Here is an 18,862-nt window from a genome sequence, read left to right on the forward strand (position 1 = left end):
ACTTTTGGCTTGTGAACCTTTAAAAGTTGAGCTCACACTCTTACTTATCACACCTTAGTATGCAGACAGATTGTTTTTATAGTTTTTATTTAATTATAGGAGGAGCTAAAAAAAAGTAACTTTCATATCAATTCAAAATTAGAGTCAGATAACAAATGTAACATCTGTATGAAGCAGAAATGTTCTCAATGTTGTCTGCTGCTCAACTGCTCAACTCAACTAAGTGCCAGTGTTTGCAGGTGTTCTTGTGAGTGTGTGTGTGTGTGTGCGCGTGCGCAAGCAGACGAGCTCGGCAGTGCAGAGATGGAAGAAAAATGCACTTTTCTGCTTTGTGGAAGTTATGGTAACTGATTTAAAAAACAAAAACAACAAAACAGGGAGAAATGGAAAAATTAAAACAACATTTTTTCTTCCACATGAATCACGATTCATAGCCACAGGGTCTTTTTGGGGAGAGGGGCAAAAATTAGCTCTACTCCAGTGGCTATTATACTGAGTAAGCACTTTCTGGCTCCTAGAAGTCGTAGTTAGAGGACCACTTGGAATTACCAGGATTTCTGCATTGATTACTTGCAGGGTTTAGTTTCTGTAGCCAATGTGAAAATTCCAGATAAACACAGATGTTAATAATGTCCATAGACTCTTGGCCCATAAGTGTTACTGGATACCCAAGTTGTCTAGTGTTTGATATCCATTATCCAACTTTAATTTGGTGTTACTCCCAGTTTCTTCTTTTTTTTTTTTTCCTGCAGGGAAGAGACGAGCAACACTTTGGAATTTCCTGTGCGTATCTCTGAGACTTTTTTGATTGAATCTCTTTTTTTTTGGGGGGGGGGGGGGGATTTTCAAAGTCCTATAACCCACACCCTCTCATCTCCTTAACTGGAGAACCTTTGTCTTCAAGTAACTTTTAGAGTAGTTGTGAGCACAGAAGTGCAGTTAGGTTTTCCGCCCTGGCACTGTGAGCGATGAAAGTACAGTCATTTCTTTGTAACCACTTTATTCAGATTCTGTGCATCTATATTTGTGACCTAGATAAAGATCAGACCATGTTTCATGGAGAATCGATATAGAAATCCTTGTAATTCCAAAGGATTCACCAACCTTGTCTTGCAGCTGCAGAAAAATAGCACAATTTGATTTGAGCGAAGGCAGACCCATTAATATGATGCAGTTCAACACAACACGTGTGGTTGTGCTCTGCATGATTTACATTTTCAAATGCTCAGGAAGAGGAATAACTGATTGCACCCTTCATGGAAACATTTCATCTGTGCAAAGCTGCTTTCTATTGAGCCACATGATGACATACTGTAGATACTGTAGCAGACCTGAAAGCCAAGTCAAACTTGATTCTTCAGATCATTGCAATTTGATTTATTATTCTGTATCCAAGCAATTAAAGGCATAAAGCATCACTGCTTTGATTTATTTGGGAATAAATGAATGTGACTTGCCTCAGGAGTACAGCTGACAATGCCCTCCCCCACATAGACAGTCTCAGCTGGAATCCCGAGGCCCTCTTAGTGAAGCCAGTCGTCAAGACTGCACCGACATTAGCTTTTTAATTTAAGTAAACATGGCCATTTTAACTGAGTCTAACTGAAGTAAAAAAAAGAAAAAGAATAAAGGATAGGGTAACACTAGAGAAATAATTTGTTACACACTCAGTGGTGCTCATAGTGCAGCAAACCTCACAGAAGTGTTGCTGTAACTTTCAAAGCTCAGCATATACAAGAGCATGTAAGATTAACCAGAGCACAGCGGTTTTATTTGAATTCTCACACCTTGAGTGAAAATGAGCAGGTGTTTTGGTCAACAGAGACCCATCACTACACAAATGCACTGACATTTCTGATCATTTCCTGTTAGCTGTGCTTCACTGGTGGTGTCGAACCACGTTTTGTTGATGTTAAAACAAGCGTAGCGTCTGCCTCCAGTGCTTCATTATCTCCCCCACTTCATTTGCTTTTGTGTGTAGTGATCCACCTCTGACTAAATTCAAGGGCTAAAATACAGGAGTGTGCAGTGTTTAGTACATTCCAATGGAGACATCTACACTGTAAATGCACTGTAACGTTGTATTACTGTCTATGTTGACTGATGTGTGTAAAAAAAGAAAAAAAAAGAAAAAAAGTACTGTAGGTGTTCAGCTTTTCTCAGCCAGCTATCGATGTCAAACTATTGCCTTCTTTTTCAAGTTCAACAGTAAGTCGAAATAAGTTGACTGAATTCAACATTCCTGCCTTTCATTTCGAAGTACCTGTCTGTCAGAGTTGCTACTAATCAGGAAAAACTTCCTCTGTGGTCAAGCTGATGTTCAAGTTTTCCAGAGGCCATTCTTTGGTTTCTCCAACAAAACTGCTAACTGATATTGCTATTTAACATGATAAAAGCTGTATGTATGGTGAACTATTTTGTTAATAAAGGCAATGTTTATATTGTTAAATGCCAGCTTTTTCCCCCCCAAGGTTAAAATTGCAAACCATGTGACAGTCTAAATTTCCCACACTGGAAAGCTTCTTAAGTGCTTTCAGTATGAAGATGCTGCCTCATGAACTGACAGTTTCAGATAAAAGGAGACCAAATATAGAGCAGTCCATATTCAGCAAACAGATGTTATTTCCTTGAAAACAGATTAAGAACTCTTCCAAAAGAAAAGATGAATAGAACAACATCTGTGGTCTTTCAGAGAGACATAACAGCGTTCCCTGCTGTGTCATGAATGTCACTACACTGGCTTCTATCCAGGATGCTCGGTGCTCCGGCGCATGCCTCTGCAGGGCCAGGTGTGTCGATCTACCTGCAGTCACGGGTCCATCGTCCCACTGAGCAGCAGGGACATCTGCTGATCAGATACGCTTTCCTGCTGAGTCGCAGCCATAGCCTGACTCAGGTACACAGCCAGGATATGTTTGCACTGAAAGAAAAGATCGCAGACACAGATTCATTAGATTAACAGCAGAGCTGGTGTGATTAATGAGACGGATATGAAGCTGTAATGACATGCCAGTAATTTAATTCAAACATCTCATGTATACACCAGACTAGAAAGGAGCAGTTTAGTTTGGCTCTAACCTGTTGGGCAGGGATAGCTCAGTAGAGTGGTGACCCCATGATTGGAAGGTCGGGGGTTCGATTCCCCTGAGGTACCCCTGAGCAAGGTACCGTCCCTACACACTGCTCCCCGGGCGCCCAGTGGCTGCCCACTGCTTCACTAAGTGAATGGGTTAAATGCAGAGAGGAATTTCCCCACGGGGATCAATAAAGTATACATTAAATATTCCAATGAACTATTGTATAATACACTGAGCGTATTAGTCAGTAACTTAGAATATCTATATCTAATTAAAAATGTTCATAAATGGAGACACATGGAGAGCAGTTATGATAAAGAGGATTTTATTTGTGTGTGGACGTTTGTGTACAAAATAAGCAGTAATTCCAGTAGCGTAATGTTTGCTGAATAATAAGAAGCTCTGCAGCTCTCAGGATCTGTGAACGTGTTCATTAGCCCCTCTTATTATCAGTATAAGTTACTCATTGATTTGTTTTCCTCTTCAGCCTACTGCGTAGGGCTGGGCCATACAGTGTTGGGAAGGTTACTTTTAAAATGTATTCCATTACAGAATACATGCCCCAAAATGTATTCTGTAACGTATTCCGTTACGTTACTCAATGACAGTAACGTATTCTGAATACTTTGGATTACTTAATATATTATCGTGCTTTTTACAACAACGTGAATGTACTATTGCTGTGTGATTTATTACTATTACTGAAGGTCCGCGACTCCGAACTGTAGTAAAGGGACCTCTGACTAATACGGCGGGGTCCCTGTCGGCTCGTAGCCGAAAAATAGCTTTACTTTGTTGTGTGGGTCAACTTTTCTTGCGAGAGACAGAGAGAGGCGTTGAAAGACTGCTCCAACGGAACTTATTGTTTTCGGAGGAAAACACGAACACGGTGTACAGTCGAGTCTTAATAGCTTACTTACAACTGGGCTCGTCAGACACTCTTCTTGGCTGAAGTGGTTATTATTATATTTACATGCTTCCAGCTCCCGTTTTTGCTTGATGACAACTCGTACCTTTCCACTCCCCTTTTTCTCCCTCCTCGCGCTCACAGACACATAACGTGTGTGGCAGTCCATTCTCCCTGCAACACGGACTACACTCCCCATGATGCTACATTCTTTAGAGCTATGCTTGTAGCATTCTGCCTGTTAGCTTAGCACAACAACAACAACAACAACAACAACGAAAAGGCGCTCTCTCACCCAGGAAACACACAGTCGCAGAGAGAGAGAGAGCGTCGCCCTGTAACCATGGCAACCGTAACGCTGCCGCCTGGAACAACAGAACGTAGCTGTCAAACAAAACCCAAACAGTCCTGACCCGCGACAACATGAAACAGGAAAGTACCGCAGTGTAATCCATTTATTTCAACAAAGTAACTGTATTCTGAATACCACCTTTTTAAACGGTAACTGTAACGGAATACAGTTACTCATATTTTGTATTTTAAATACGTAACGGCAGTACATGTATTCCGTTACTCCCCAACACTGGGGCCATATCATAGCTTTCATGGTATAATGTTGGACAACAATAAGAAAATGAAATATCGCGATAGAATATGGGTAAAACGCGCATGCGCAATGCCTTTGTTTTCATACGCACATGGCGGAAAAAGCATGGCGGCGACGGAGAATGAGAAGGGCGAAGGCGGAACGTTGAATGAAACGGATGAATCAGAATTGGTTTGTAAAAATGCTGCAACTTCAGGTTGCTGGTTTGGCTTTCGTCCGTCAGACACACAACAAAGCAGTATTTTTGGTAGCGCATGCTAGCGGGCCATCGTTATTACGGTGTTTTTTAGAAAATACAGCACGCTTAAAATCAATCCTTTGATTTTTCTGAAAATCGACAGTGCCCCTTATGATCCCGTGTGCCTTATGTATGAATTCTGGTTGCGTTTACTGACCTCGAAACGATGTTATGTGGTACACGGCGCTTGAAAATCTGTCAAATGTTTCAGTACGACTTTGCTAAGCTACAAAGCCGCACCGCTTGATGGACTGTCGGAGCATTACGACTATCGTAGGCAGGAGCCTCGCGGAGTGATACTTACTGTGCTTCAACATAATATTACTGTATTGTGTACGAATAACTTCTTTTTAAGTTTTGTGGATATTATACATGGTTATGCTGAGGATATGTCGGCCAATTTCCACTGGAAATGCCTTTTGGTTAAACTGTCAGCAAGGAATTTGCATTTCCACTGTTACATTTTTATATAACTTTAATGCACATAAAAAACAGCTGCTTGTTTAAGTGAAAATACATTGATGGTTGGGGTTTTTTTGCACTAATAAAGTTGTGGAGTTGTAAAGTATTTTGTCTAGTGTCAATTATATCGTCAGTTATATCGTTATTGCAAATTTTCAAATGTATATCGTGATAAATACTTTTAGTCATATCACCCTGCTCTACTACTGCGTGCACTGCAGATCAGCTTCACCTGCACATTAGTCTGTCTGTGGATTTTTTTCCCATCCAGTTCCTTAAAAAAGGAGGTTAAAAATGACCTTAAATTCTAAATCTGCAAAAGCAGAGAAGTTTATTTGGTAGCCTCTCCTGTGAACTGTTTACTAGCACGTGGCTATGGCAGGTGAGCTCCTTTATATGTCCACCGACCTATACAGTGGGGCAAAAAAGTATTTAGTCAGCCACCGATTGTGCAAGTTCCCCCACTTAAAATGATGACAGAGGTCAGTAATTTGCACCAGAGGTACACTTCAACTGTGAGAGACAGAATGTGAAAAAGAAATCCATGAATCCACATGGTAGGATTTGTAAAGAATTTATTCGTAAATCAGGGTGGAAAATAAGTATTTGGTCAATAACAAAAATACAACTCAATACTTTGTAACATAACCTTTGTTGGCAATAACAGAGGTCAAACGTTTACTATAGGTCTTTACCAGGTTTGCACACACAGTAGCTGGTATTTTGGCCCATTCCTCCATGCAGATCTTCTCGAGAGCAGTGATGTTTTGGGGCTGTCGCCGAGCAACACGGACTTTCAACTCCCGCCACAGATTTTCTATGGGGTTGAGGTCTGGAGACTGGCTAGGCCACTCCAGGACTTTCAAATGCTTCTTACTCCTTTGTTGCCCGGGCGGTGTGTTTTGGATCATTGTCATGTTGGAAGACCCAGCCTCGTTTCATCTTCAAAGTTCTCACTGATGGAAGGAGGTTTTGGCTCAAAATCTCACGATACATGGCCCCATTCATTCTGTCCTTAACACGGATCAGTCGTCCTGTCCCCTTGGCAGAAAAACAGCCCCATAGCATGATGTTTCCACCCCCATGCTTCATAGTAGGTATGGTGTTCTTGGGATGCAACTCAGTATTCTTCTTCCTCCAAACACGACGAGTTGAGTTTATACCAAAAAGTTCTACTTTGGTTTCATCTGACCACATGACATTCTCCCAATCCTCTGCTGTATCATCCATGTGCTCTCTGGCAAACTTCAGACGGGCCTGGACATGCACTGGCTTCAGCAGCGGAACACGTCTGGCACTGCGGGATTTGATTCCCTGCCGTTGTAGTGTGTTACTGATGGTGACCTTTGTTACTTTGGTCCCAGCTCTCTGCAGGTCATTCACCAGGTCCCCCCGTGTGGTTCTGGGATCTTTGCTCACCGTTCTCATGATCATTTTGACCCCACGGGATGAGATCTTGCGTGGAGCCCCAGATCGAGGGAGATTATCAGTGGTCTTGTATGTCTTCCATTTTCTGATGATTGCTCCCACAGTTGATTTTTTCACACCAAGCTGCTTGCCTATTGTAGATTCACTCTTCCCAGTCTGGTGCAGGTCTACAATACTTTTCCTGGTGTCCTTCGAAAGCTCTTTGGTCTTGGCCATGGCGGAGTTTGGAGTCTGACTGTTTGAGGCTGTGGACAGGTGTCTTTTATACAGATGATGGGTTCAAACAGGTGCCATTCATACAGGTAACGAGTGGGGGACAGAAAAGCTTCTTACAGAAGACGTTACAGGTCTGTGAGAGCCAGAGATTTTCCTTGTTTGAGGTGACCAAATACTTATTTTCCACCCTAATTTACGTATAAATTCTTTACAAATCCTACCATGTGAATTCATGGATTTTTTTTTCACATTTTGTCTCTCACAGTTGAAGTGTACCACTGGTGCAAATTACTGACGTCTGTCATCATTTTAAGTGGGGGAACTTGCACAATCGGTGGCGGACTAAATACTTTTTTGCCCCACTGTACTTGTCAGAGCAGTACTACCTCATCTGTCTTCTTGTGGTCATGCTGGAATCTGCAGAGCACGGGAATGAATGAAATAGCTCTAGTGAGGCAGGGCTACACCCTGCATGCGTCTCATTTTTGACTTTGGGATTGTGAGAGTTCTTTAAAATGAACGTGTCCACCATTTCGCTTCACATTTGGACCGACACAAACTCGTCTCCGCCGTCATCTAAGTGGACGAAGAGTTTGATGAGCATTTACATTTTTCAGGAGGAAAGATATCAATGGCGCTGACGTGCTCATGAGGAGTCTCTATGGTCTGTTGCAGCTCTCTGTTTCTCACACCGATTTTAGCAGCGTCCTCCAGGGAACGGCCTAATGGTCAGAGGACGAGCGAAGATCGTTTACTTGCAGATATTTGGAGCCAAAACAGCTAGCTGGAGCGATGGGAGGTAGACGCCCATCAGTGACCAGACAAAAACAAGTCCTGACCACATCTGTCACACACATGTCACACACATTTCAACATGGGCTTTGTCTTGCTTGAGTTGGCAAAGATTTTCCACTTAGATCATGCTTGAATGACAAGACACAACTGTGTGTGTGTGTAAATATACTACTTTATATAATGGAAATGTCCCCCTCACGTTCCAAAATATGTAAAGGTTTGGTGTGGTTAGCCACTGCTCTGGGGGTTTCACCTCTGGGGCTATAAATACTACTACTACTACTCAAGCCCCTGACAGCTGGAGGACTACCATTTGAAGACTGCAAGGAGCAACCAGGTCAGGAAAATACAACAAACTCCTATGAGTGCTTTTCAGAAAACAAAACACAACAACCTAGGCAATCAAATACAAAGCATTAGAACCCTTTGTAGTGAAGACACCAATTATGTGCAAAGCAGAAAAACCTCAATAGCAACATGTCGTATAGCTTTCTCTTGTTATTGATATAATAGCAGCAAGTATCAACACTCTTAATAAAACATGTCATCCAAGTGCTCTTAGGCAATTCCCATGCTAACTTGACTTGGTGGTGTTTCTGAAATGGATATGAGAAGGTGAAGAGGAAATAACAGAGAAGAAAACAAGGCAGCAAATAAATTATCTAAACGGACATACAATTAAAAACTACTAACATAAACAGCACGCACCCACAACACTGCACTACAAATAAACATAACTTTTACTTCCTCATCATTTATAGGAATACTGTGATGTAAAGAGCTCAGCTGATCGTTGGTTTGTGAAAGCACCCTTATCACAGGCAGTGTAATCTTTATCTGAAAAATAAAACAAACACTAAATGCAGCTACAAAAAGAAAATGCACTTTAATCAGCTTTTTTTTTTCGCTTTAAAACTATCATTGGCAAGTACACAGATACATCTGTGTAGCACTTATATTTAAACGATATTCTCTCTCCACTCCCCACATCTACCCAACTAAAAACCTTTAGTGCAACACGACATATGGTCTGTATGAGACTTACCACCAGGCCGTCATTTCTACGTAGCACACTGTAGGCAAAGGCTGGACATGGGCAGTAGTGGCAGGACAAGAAGCAAGTGTACAAACGTCCCGAACCTCCCGTTACCTGAAAGATATTAATGCAAAACATACTTAAATATGTGTTTACTGACCTCAAATGAAATAAATGTCACTTGCAGAGGTATCATTTGTTGTTTATGAGGGGGATTCTGAAATTAAATCTGACTACAGTACTGCAGAGGCAGTTGTGTAGATGAGAAGTGGAGAAAAAAAGCATGCAATGGAATGAAGGAAAACAAGTTGTTTCCCCAAATGATTCTCTACGAGTTCAGGCATAGCTGGCCGAGTTGTGGATATTACAGACGTGATCTTGTTCCATATGGATCTTTCCCTCCTTTTTATATCTATCTATCTATCTAAATTTAAGATTGAGAAATATTTTGTTCTAAAACCTTAAAAAAACAAAACAAATGTAGCTATGATGTAGACCAGCAAACAAACAAACCGTCTTTCCTAGTGTTCATATGATTACCTCAACCAAGGAGGTTATGCTTTTGGTGCTGTGCATGGTGTGAGTGTGTCTTTAAAACCTTTGAGACTACCGAACCAGTGGAGGAGAGAAGAAGAGATTGCTACGACAGATGAACAGTACCTGAAAGTCATGTCCTTAAGAAATAGGAAAAACAAAACAAAACAGCAAAGAGCGGACACAGAACCTGAGAGATGCATCTGAACCTTTTGTTTGACCCATCTACCCTCTTAGACAAGGCCTCATCAGAAATGGTCTTAGTGGAAGAGTGGCTATCAAGAAGCCATTGCTAAGGAAGGAAAACTGAGAGAAAGGGCTGAGATATGACAAAGTACACAAGAGCTGGACTGAAAATCAGTGGCAGTGAGTCTGATGGAGCCCTTTGAGTACTCTATATAAGAACCAGTCCACGTACCATTGTGGCCAAGCGTATATAAAGAGCTGACCAGTTTTTCATCTCTCTCACAAGCTCCCGGACTTACAGATTTCTAATGTTCTGCTCACTCACCCAAGCACACACCTCCCCACAGATTTACTGATCAGTTTGTAAACAACATAGTTGATGCATATCTTACTTGTGTGGAAGGTAGAGCCACTTGTAACACTGAAGACTAGTTACAGAACTCATAGGAAAGCTTGCCTTTAAGGCTCTGTTGAAGAATAGAGGTGATCAAAACACATATTTACCTTCAAGCAGATTAAGACTGTACAAGCATTTGCCTTGTATACTGCATTTCTATGTATGTTTGCACATGTTTCAATTTCTGTATTTCCCATTTTGCTAGCAAAACAAAGAAATGAGGGGGGGGGGGGGACTCAACACTTTTGCAGAGCATTGCACTTCATAGACCGCATGCCGGCAAATTTAGAGGAATATAATGGTGTAAACTATTCTTTAGCTTCTACCAACTACATGATTTCTCATTAGTTATTTAGATAAGTAATAAATAATGCATTTTTAAAAAACCTGGGTGGGATGCCTAATGGCCTTGGCTGACTGAAGCTGCTCATGATGTCAGCATTCGCTCCCAGCTACAGACAGTGATTTAGGTGCCGTCCTCATACACATGACACACGAGGACATTAAGTCGGTGGATTAGCTTGACACTTCACAATAACTAATGCTTGCCAAGATGGCAGAGCAGGCTCCATTATTCTCCAAAGCTTCAATGAATTACCTTTGCCTCTGACCTACAAAAGCAAAAACACCTCATTTATTCAATGTGACACTTCATTATTTAAAAAAAAAAAAAAAAAGGGCACAAAAGAGACAATTACATAGACTCACAACACCTCACTAAAGATGTACTTTCCACACCAAGATGAGGACAGAAGCTGTAAAACTGTGACCACATGGACAAGGACCACTACAGTTTCTAAAGAGCCAAGTTTAAAATCAGCTCACACCAGCTTTTTTTGTTTTCATGAGGCTCTGCTGCAGTTCTCACCACAAAGCTAGTGGCAAGTATCATCAAAAGACACCAAACTGCGCTTGCACTGCTTGGCAGGCATTGAAGTTTCTTCAAAAAAGAAAAAAACGCTATACATCAGCGTCTCTCTGTTACTCACTGCAGTTGGACTCAGCAGAGTTCTGGCTTCATCTCTTCTACAAGCAGTGGCTCCCATGAGAGTATTTGCCATTAACGTGAGCCAGAGGAGCAGGAACTAGGGCAGCTCTCCGTTCCACGCCACAAACTTTGGGGAAATTTATAGTGGGAAGTCATTAAGATACGCTACCCCTGTGTCTGTATGCCAACATGCTGTATATGTGCATTATCAGTCAACCCTGACTGGGTGCATTTATTCTGACTTACAAAACACAGACCTGGAGATTCTCATGTGTAATGATGAATTACTTTAAGAACCAAAAAGCCTTCATGTTAATGCTACAAAGACTTATGTTTTACATTCCATTAAGAAGAATGGTTTAGCTTATAACTAATGGCACTTCAGAGAGGATTAAATAAACCCTCCTTACAGCCAGTCACACATCTCAGCAGGCCATGTCACCACCACCACCTTAAACTGAAACCTTAAAACATGACCTGAACTGGATATTTGATAGATAATTAAATAACTTACAGACAACATTTCATATTGTCACCTTGAACTGTGAGAAGCTGTAATAACTTTCTATTTCCCCACTATATTAATGACAGTTGACTCAAAAACATTTATTTTAAGTTTCAGTACTTCTAAGACTTCACCACTCACAAATTCTCTTTCCAAAAAAACAAAACGGTGGTACATTTCTTATCAAAAGGTCATTTGACTTTAAGAATGAGATAAGACTGTAAAGAAAAATTGCACTGAAATGCCAAGTTCTCATGGGTTATTCATAAGGTGACAAAATAACCACCACAACACGAGAAACTCCGTCCAACAGAAACAAATTATTAGTAGGAAATGACAAAAATGGCCGAATCTGTTCATTTATCATCTTCTTTCCATTGAACACACGCATCACTGCACTTCCAGTAAATGCATTTCTTTCCCAAATAAGATTATTTTTGTAATGTGGTGAGAGACGGCTGCTCCCTCCTCTTCCCGCCTTACAGGAAATTGGCATAAATGCTTGACATGTGGATGACTAATTGCAGAAAAGCCAGAAAATGAGCTAAAGCTCCAACTCCCAGTGATAGCATATACTTCCTGAAGATGCTCCAGTCTGGTCAAAATCACAGGGCCTCAAGTCCAACCTTGAACGTTATTTCATCACTTAACCTTTGATCCTCACAGCAGTAACTTCACCTCCTTTTTTATTTCTCATTAGAAATCAGGGACCTGCTTTGATTCATTTTAGCTGGAACCTAATATGTGTCTTCATGCACTTCTCACTATGTTCTGATGTGTTCAGGTATTTTTAAGGGGTTGGTTTGATTTTAAATGCTGCCTACTGACAAGTGAAGTCAGAGAGCAGTGTAAGCTAAATGTCTGAGCCATGCCTCTGAGACATGATTTGAACAGACACTGTTAAATTAAAACTTTATATAAGTGCCACCTGGCTGGATTACAGGAGGAAACTCACAGCTGTCAAAATGAACTTATAAGATGCAAAAGCAAATTTGATGCTTTTGGATTAAAAAAAAAAAAAAAAAAAATCTAAAACTCTCAAGTGATTCAAGTTGCCAGAAATATTTAGAAATACTGATGTAAAATGGTCAGACATGAGGTAGCTGCGGTGTGAATGATGTGGAAAAGTTAAGTTGTGCTGAAAATTTCACAACACGAACAAAATCCATGTCTTTATTTAGCTGCATTGTGCTCTAACGCTCCTCTCATAAAACTACTTTTTACAAGAGGCTAAAGGAGTTTACAGGAAATTCAGGACACAATGACCACAACCTTGGTGGACTGCTTTGTTTCTCCCACTACAACTGATGCCTTGTCCCCCTGAGGCTAACTCATAAGCTTGCAGCATGACTCAGGACAAATTTCAGGAAAATAGTCCTTTTTCTTTCACATTAAGTCATTTCCTGTCTTATAAAAATGTTCTTCATGCGTAAAATGCTTTTGTAAATTTGTGCTTTTAGGAAGGAATTTCTCACATGCAGTGAGAAACACCTTTTATGACCTTGGCAGGCACAGAGAAGTGAGACTCGGGCTTAAAAAAAAAAAAAAAAAAAAAAGAGACCTGAAAGGCCTTGCGTCCACTGGGAGCTGTCAAACAGGTGACTGAGTGCTGGTCAACCAAATCCAAAGCCTGTAACGCACAAGACCCGAAGACAAACTTCAGCCTATGAGACAAGAAGAAGAAGAAGAAGAAGGAGTCGTCAAAACAACAACAGAAGCTTTGTGCTCAGATTTAAAAGTGTATAAGAAAAGCAAAACAATTAATCACAGAAACCTGTCATTTCTTAATTAAAAATGCCAGATCGTCATGGATTTTAGGAGTTTGCTGATTTTTCTGTTGTTATATTATAGCAGTTTTCCCAAAATTTGAAAAAATGGCCACCCACAGTTTGGATGATTTTTTTTTTCCCCCCCAATATTTTATTTTAATTTTTTCAGCATAGAAAACCCCATCAACAAACAAATACAGCTCAGGCGCTGAGATGATAGGACAAGAAATAGCACAACAATAATATGAATCAATAGGCAAAGACAAAAGAAAAAAAGAAAGAAAACATTAAAATCAGAAACTACCAGTATCCATAATGAATTAAATGTCATGAATATGTAATAAACAGGGAAGTTGCAGTGCCATGGTACATGTTTATACAACGTGAGCCTTCTCAAGGCGAGTACAAAACGGAGTCCAGGATTTTGAGAAAACATTTGCTGCAGGTGTTTGCAGGTATCGAACTTTTTCCAGTTGAATGACTGATAGCATGTCATTGAGCCAGACACTGAAGGAGGGAGGAGCAGCGGACTTCCATTCCTGTAGAATAAGTCTTTTCGCGATCATCATTCCGAGGTCGATTGGCACCCACACAGTCGCAGGGATAGTTCTGGAACGTACACAGCCAAAAACTGCAATTTCTGGATTGGGTGAGATGGAAATCCCATAAGCTTTAGGGTACCAATCAAATATTTTGAACCAAAAATTGGTCAATGAGGGGCAATGCCAGAAAGCGTGAGCCAATGTGCTCTCTGATGTTTTACATCTGTCACATATGGGGGAAGTTGAAGGATGAATTTTGTGTAGCCGAACCTTGGAATAATGTAGCCGATGGACAATTTTAAATTGTATTAATTGATGTCTGCTGTTAACAGAGCAGGAATGAATTTTTGATAGGCATTTGTCCCACATAGATTCTGATATTTCTATGCCCAATTCCTCCCTCCAAGCGTCTCTTATCCTCGTAGTCTGCACTTCAATGCTGTCAGCAAACAAATGTACAATTGTAGAAATCAAATGTTTGGAGTAAGGAGGGCTCAGGAACACCTTAAAAAGGTTATGTTCATGTGGAACATCTTGGCAATTCTTCATATTGGATTGCATAAAATGCCTGACTTGTAGGTAACGGTAAAAATGTGAATGCGGTAAATCAAATTTTTGCTTAAGCTGATTAAATGATGCAAATTTTCCATCTATATAAAGATCTTTGAATATGATTAAGCCCTTCTCCTTCCAAACATAGGATTTATCATCCCAAGGAGGCAAAAAGGCATGGTTATCACATATTGGTGCCTGCACAGAGGAGTTTGGCAGTTCAAAAAAAACCTCTAACTTGGTTTAAAATTCGCACAGATTATTTCAGAACAAACCCCAGTTTCTTAAGACTTTCTGTATGAAAGAAAGAACGGCACTAGTATGGGCAGAACTTTGTGCCATCAGAAACTAAATTTGAATAAGATCAATTCAAATTTGAATTGCTCAAATTTAATCTGAATTGCTCAACTTGAATAAAACCTTCTGAAGCTGAATTTGAATTAGCCTAATTTGAAATCCAATAAATTGATTTGAAAATGATCATCACTGAATCGAAACAGAATTTTACATTATGAAAATTAATTAATTTAATTTGAAATTGTATTCATCCTTCTTTAAATTTAGCTTTTGAATGCTTTCAGTTTCACTGCTCACCATTCAATTTCAGTTCTACAATTCAGTTTTTGGGGGCATACATCCAGGCCATTTGTGAAAGCCGCAGAGTAATCGAGCACCGTTTGTACCTGCAGACCTTCCTACAGCATCTTGAGTTGGAGCGGGACACAGATTTAAGTATTCAGAAGTCATTCGTCATGTCAGATGACCGGCAGATAAACGTTCAGGTTGGTAATAAATATATTACCTGTATAAGAAAAAGCATCATGTAAACAAATGATAGCTGATAACTGTTATGCTTATTGTAGCTGTTTGCTAAAAAAAAAAGAAAAAAAGAAAAAAAAAGCTAAATTTAGCTTAGTTTGCCCTGGGTTCAGCTTTGACAAATATGATCGACTGTTTCCAGTAGAATATGATCAGTGTTGGGTAAGTTACTTTAAATTAGTAACTTAGAAGTAACTAGTAATGTAACTATCAAAAATAACTTGATAGTTACTCGTTACTTTCAAAGTAACTAGTTACTAGGGAAAGTAACTTTGGTTTAACTCAGAATTCTCTTGTTAATGTGTTGCTTCCATAACTGGATACCCAGCAAGATTTCCAGTCTTCTAGCTTGCTTACTTGCCACAAGTGCACTGTGCCACCTACCAATAGAAAGGAAAAGATAATGTGCATACAGTGGGGCAAAAAAGTATTTAGTCAGCCACCGATTGTGCAAGTTCCCCCACTTAAAATGATGACAGAGGTCAGTAATTTGCACCAGAGGTACACTTCAACTGTGAGAGACAGAATGTGAAAAAAAAAAAATCCATGAATCCACATGGTAGGATTTGTAAAGAATTTATTCGTAAATTAGGGTGGAAAATAAGTATTTGGTCATCTCAAACAAGGAAAATCTCTGGCTCTCACAGACCTGTAACGTCTTCTGTAAGAAGCTTTTCTGTCCCCCACTCGTTACCTGTATGAATGGCACCTGTTTGAACTCATCATCTGTATAAAAGACACCTGTCCACAGCCTCAAACAGTCAGACTCCAAACTCCGCCATGGCCAAGACCAAAGAGCTTTCGAAGGACACCAGGAAAAGTATTGTAGACCTGCACCAGACTGGGAAGAGTGAATCTACAATAGGCAAGCAGCTTGGTGTGAAAAAATCAACTGTGGGAGCAATCATCAGAAAATGGAAGACATACAAGACCACTGATAATCTCCCTCGATCTGGGGCTCCACGCAAGATCTGATCCCGTGGGGTCAAAATGATCATGAGAACGGTGAGCAAAGATCCCAGAACCACACGGGGGGACCTGGTGAATGACCTGCAGAGAGCTGGGACCAAAGTAACAAAGGTCACCATCAGTAACACACTACAACGGCAGGGAATCAAATCCCGCAGTGCCAGACGTGTTCCGCTGCTGAAGCCAGTGCATGTCCAGGCCTGTCTGAAGTTTGCCAGAGAGCACATGGATGATACAGCAGAGGATTGGGAGAATGTCATGTGGTCAGATGAAACCAAAGTAGAACTTTTTGGTATAAACTCAACTCGTTGTGTTTGGAGGAAGAAGAATACTGAGTTGCATCCCAAGAACACCACACCTAGTGTGAAGCATGGGGGTGGAAACATCATGCTATGGGGCTGTTTTTCTGCCAAAGGGACAGGACGACTGATCCGTGTTAAGGACAGAATGAATGGGGCCATGTATCGTGAGATTTTGAGCCAAAACCTCCTTCCATCAGTGAGAACTTTGAAGATGAAACGAGGCTGGGTCTTCCAACACGACAATGATCCAAAACACACCGCCCGGGCAACAAAGGAGTGGCTCCGTAAGAAGCATTTGAAAGTCCTGGAGTGGCCTAGCCAGTCTCCAGACCTCAACCCCATAGAAAATCTGTGGTGGGAGTTGAAAGTCCGTGTTGCTCGGCGACAGCCCCAAAACATCACTGCTCTCGAGAAGATCTGCATGGAGGAATGGGCCAAAATACCAGCTACTGTGTGTGCAAACCTGGTAAAGACCTATAGTAAACGTTTGACCTCTGTTATTGCCAACAAAGGTTATGTTACAAAGTATTGAGTTGTATTTTTGTTATTGACCAAATACTTATTTTCCACCCTGATTTACGAATAAATTCTTTACAAATCCTACCATGTGAATTCATGGATTTTTTTTTTCCACATTCTGTCTCTCACAGTTGAAGTGTACCTCTGGTGCAAATTACTGACCTCTGTCATCATTTTAAGTGGGGGAACTTGCACAATCGGTGGCTGACTAAATACTTTTTTGCCCCACTGTATTTCCACGAGAGAAATCCCATGCCTGGACAGTCGTTGACCGCCGCCATGATTTTAGCCTACGTCACAAAATCATGTGCGCTTTTTACATCCAACAGGAAAACTGCAGTTGTGGTGCTTTTGATTGTACTCAGAACTCGGAAATTCTGCCTTCTGAATAGGAAGATGTAGGTAACACCAGACTGCAGATGAGCTGCATACAGGGCTGGACTGGGACAAAAAAAAATCGTCCCGGGCATTTTGACTAGAGACCGGCCCACTATTATAGGAAAAATCATAAAGCCTTTGAATGAAAATAAACACTGTTGTGACAGTGATGTACACTGTCTTGATGGTATATATGTATCAATGTATCAATCTATCAATCGTTTGTTGTAAGACTCAGATAATAATTTTTCATTTTTTTTTTTTTTAAATAAAAGCTAGACATTTTAAATGAGAATAAGAAAGTATTTCCTTGTGCCCCCCTTTCCCTTTTAATGCCCTACCTGGCCCCCTGGCAACACTTTGCTAGACCCGCCCCTGCAGTTACCAGCTGTCAGCTACTTAGAAAAGGATCCTGGTTTTATTTGTCTCTCAGAAACAGTTCATAACTTCCCTTCAACTCATTCATGTGACCTAAAAGGTAAACCTGTTTCTCCATCACCTGTTCAGCTCTGATGATTCAGTAAGGACATCTCCTGGTTTCATCTTCATGTTTCCCTCTCACCAGATAACCAAACCATATCATGACCAGCAGCTTTTACAGCTGTGGCTCCAGCAAACATCAGCTGATACTAGAAATTAATATTAAATAAATTCTAACAACAGCTGATCAAGCTTAAACGTGCAGCTGTTGTTTAACGCGAGCTCCGCTGGTTTCTTCTTTCTGGCGCGAAGTGGGCGATAAACAAACAAGAGAGAAAAGCCGATCACCTGATCATTGATCAGTTTCATGATTGAAGTAGAAACGGGAGAGGGAGGGGAGAGAATAAGAGAAGAAGAGGCAGCTGACAGCGTAAAGACAGAATAACTTCAGCTTTGTGTCTTTTTCATTGTAGCTGAAGTCCGGGACAAACTGTCTTCCTTTTCACCTCAATATGAAACGCGTAATATTTTCTCTGAATACCAGACTATTCTGGGTTTTTTTAATGGGACAGTTGGCAACTCTAATAATTAACCTTATGAACAAAATAAAGTTTAACATCAGTAACATAGCACCCACCCAGCTGTATAGAAACCCCGTCATGCTAGCTAGTACGCAGTACAAAAAAGTCAGCATAACGAAAATAAACTCCACCTAAACTTGGTTTATATCTGACCCAGAAAGACTGCAGGTCATAACTTCTTACCTGAAGTTCAGTTCTCCTGACACTCGGACCGGTGGCCGGTCCTTAGTTACTTATTAAAAAACACGATTTACAACCTGAATAGGTGATAAAGCGATAGATCTTTCAGCCCAATTCTACTTTTTCTGCATAATCCATCATACAAAATGTAATCAAATGGAAAAGTCTCTTTTTAAAACTTGTTTTATCCATTTTAATCTTTTAACTTTATGCATCAGGCAAAAATTTAATTATATGCAACATTCTCTGACTGGAAGAAATTAGTTTAACATTTAAACCTATTTTCTGCACATTCCAGCACATAAAATAAAATATTTTTTGTGTTTACACTCAGTCTTTCAAATAGATGCAAGTAAAACACAGCAGAAAATAAATAAAATCAAAGACTAGCGGTCCTGTTGCTCTATTTTCACCTGTAAAGCAGGAGTGGGGTAGGCGGAGGTTTACCCTGGTGC

At 40.5% G+C, this 18,862-nt stretch overlaps 1 protein-coding gene across 1 annotated transcript in view; it reads right to left on the reverse strand.

Annotated features, from left to right (window-relative positions):
• Positions 1 to 830: 830 nt before the first annotated feature.
• The window catches only part of zswim7 (zinc finger, SWIM-type containing 7), a 35,103-nt gene continuing 17,071 nt past the window's right edge, over positions 831 to 18,862 (reverse strand). Inside the window, exons 3-5 of the mRNA XM_082549520.1 lie at positions 12,938 to 13,040; positions 8,776 to 8,880; positions 831 to 2,920 (exon numbers count right to left, since the gene is read on the reverse strand). Of these exons, the coding sequence (XP_082405646.1) occupies positions 2,810 to 2,920; positions 8,776 to 8,880; positions 12,938 to 13,040 (319 nt within the window). The 3' untranslated portion in view covers positions 831 to 2,809. The remainder of the gene's footprint in view (positions 2,921 to 8,775; positions 8,881 to 12,937; positions 13,041 to 18,862) is intronic.

Source organism: Aulonocara stuartgranti (assembly GCF_965226115.1).
Source record: "Aulonocara stuartgranti genome assembly, chromosome: 10".
NCBI lineage: Eukaryota > Metazoa > Chordata > Actinopteri > Cichliformes > Cichlidae > Aulonocara > Aulonocara stuartgranti.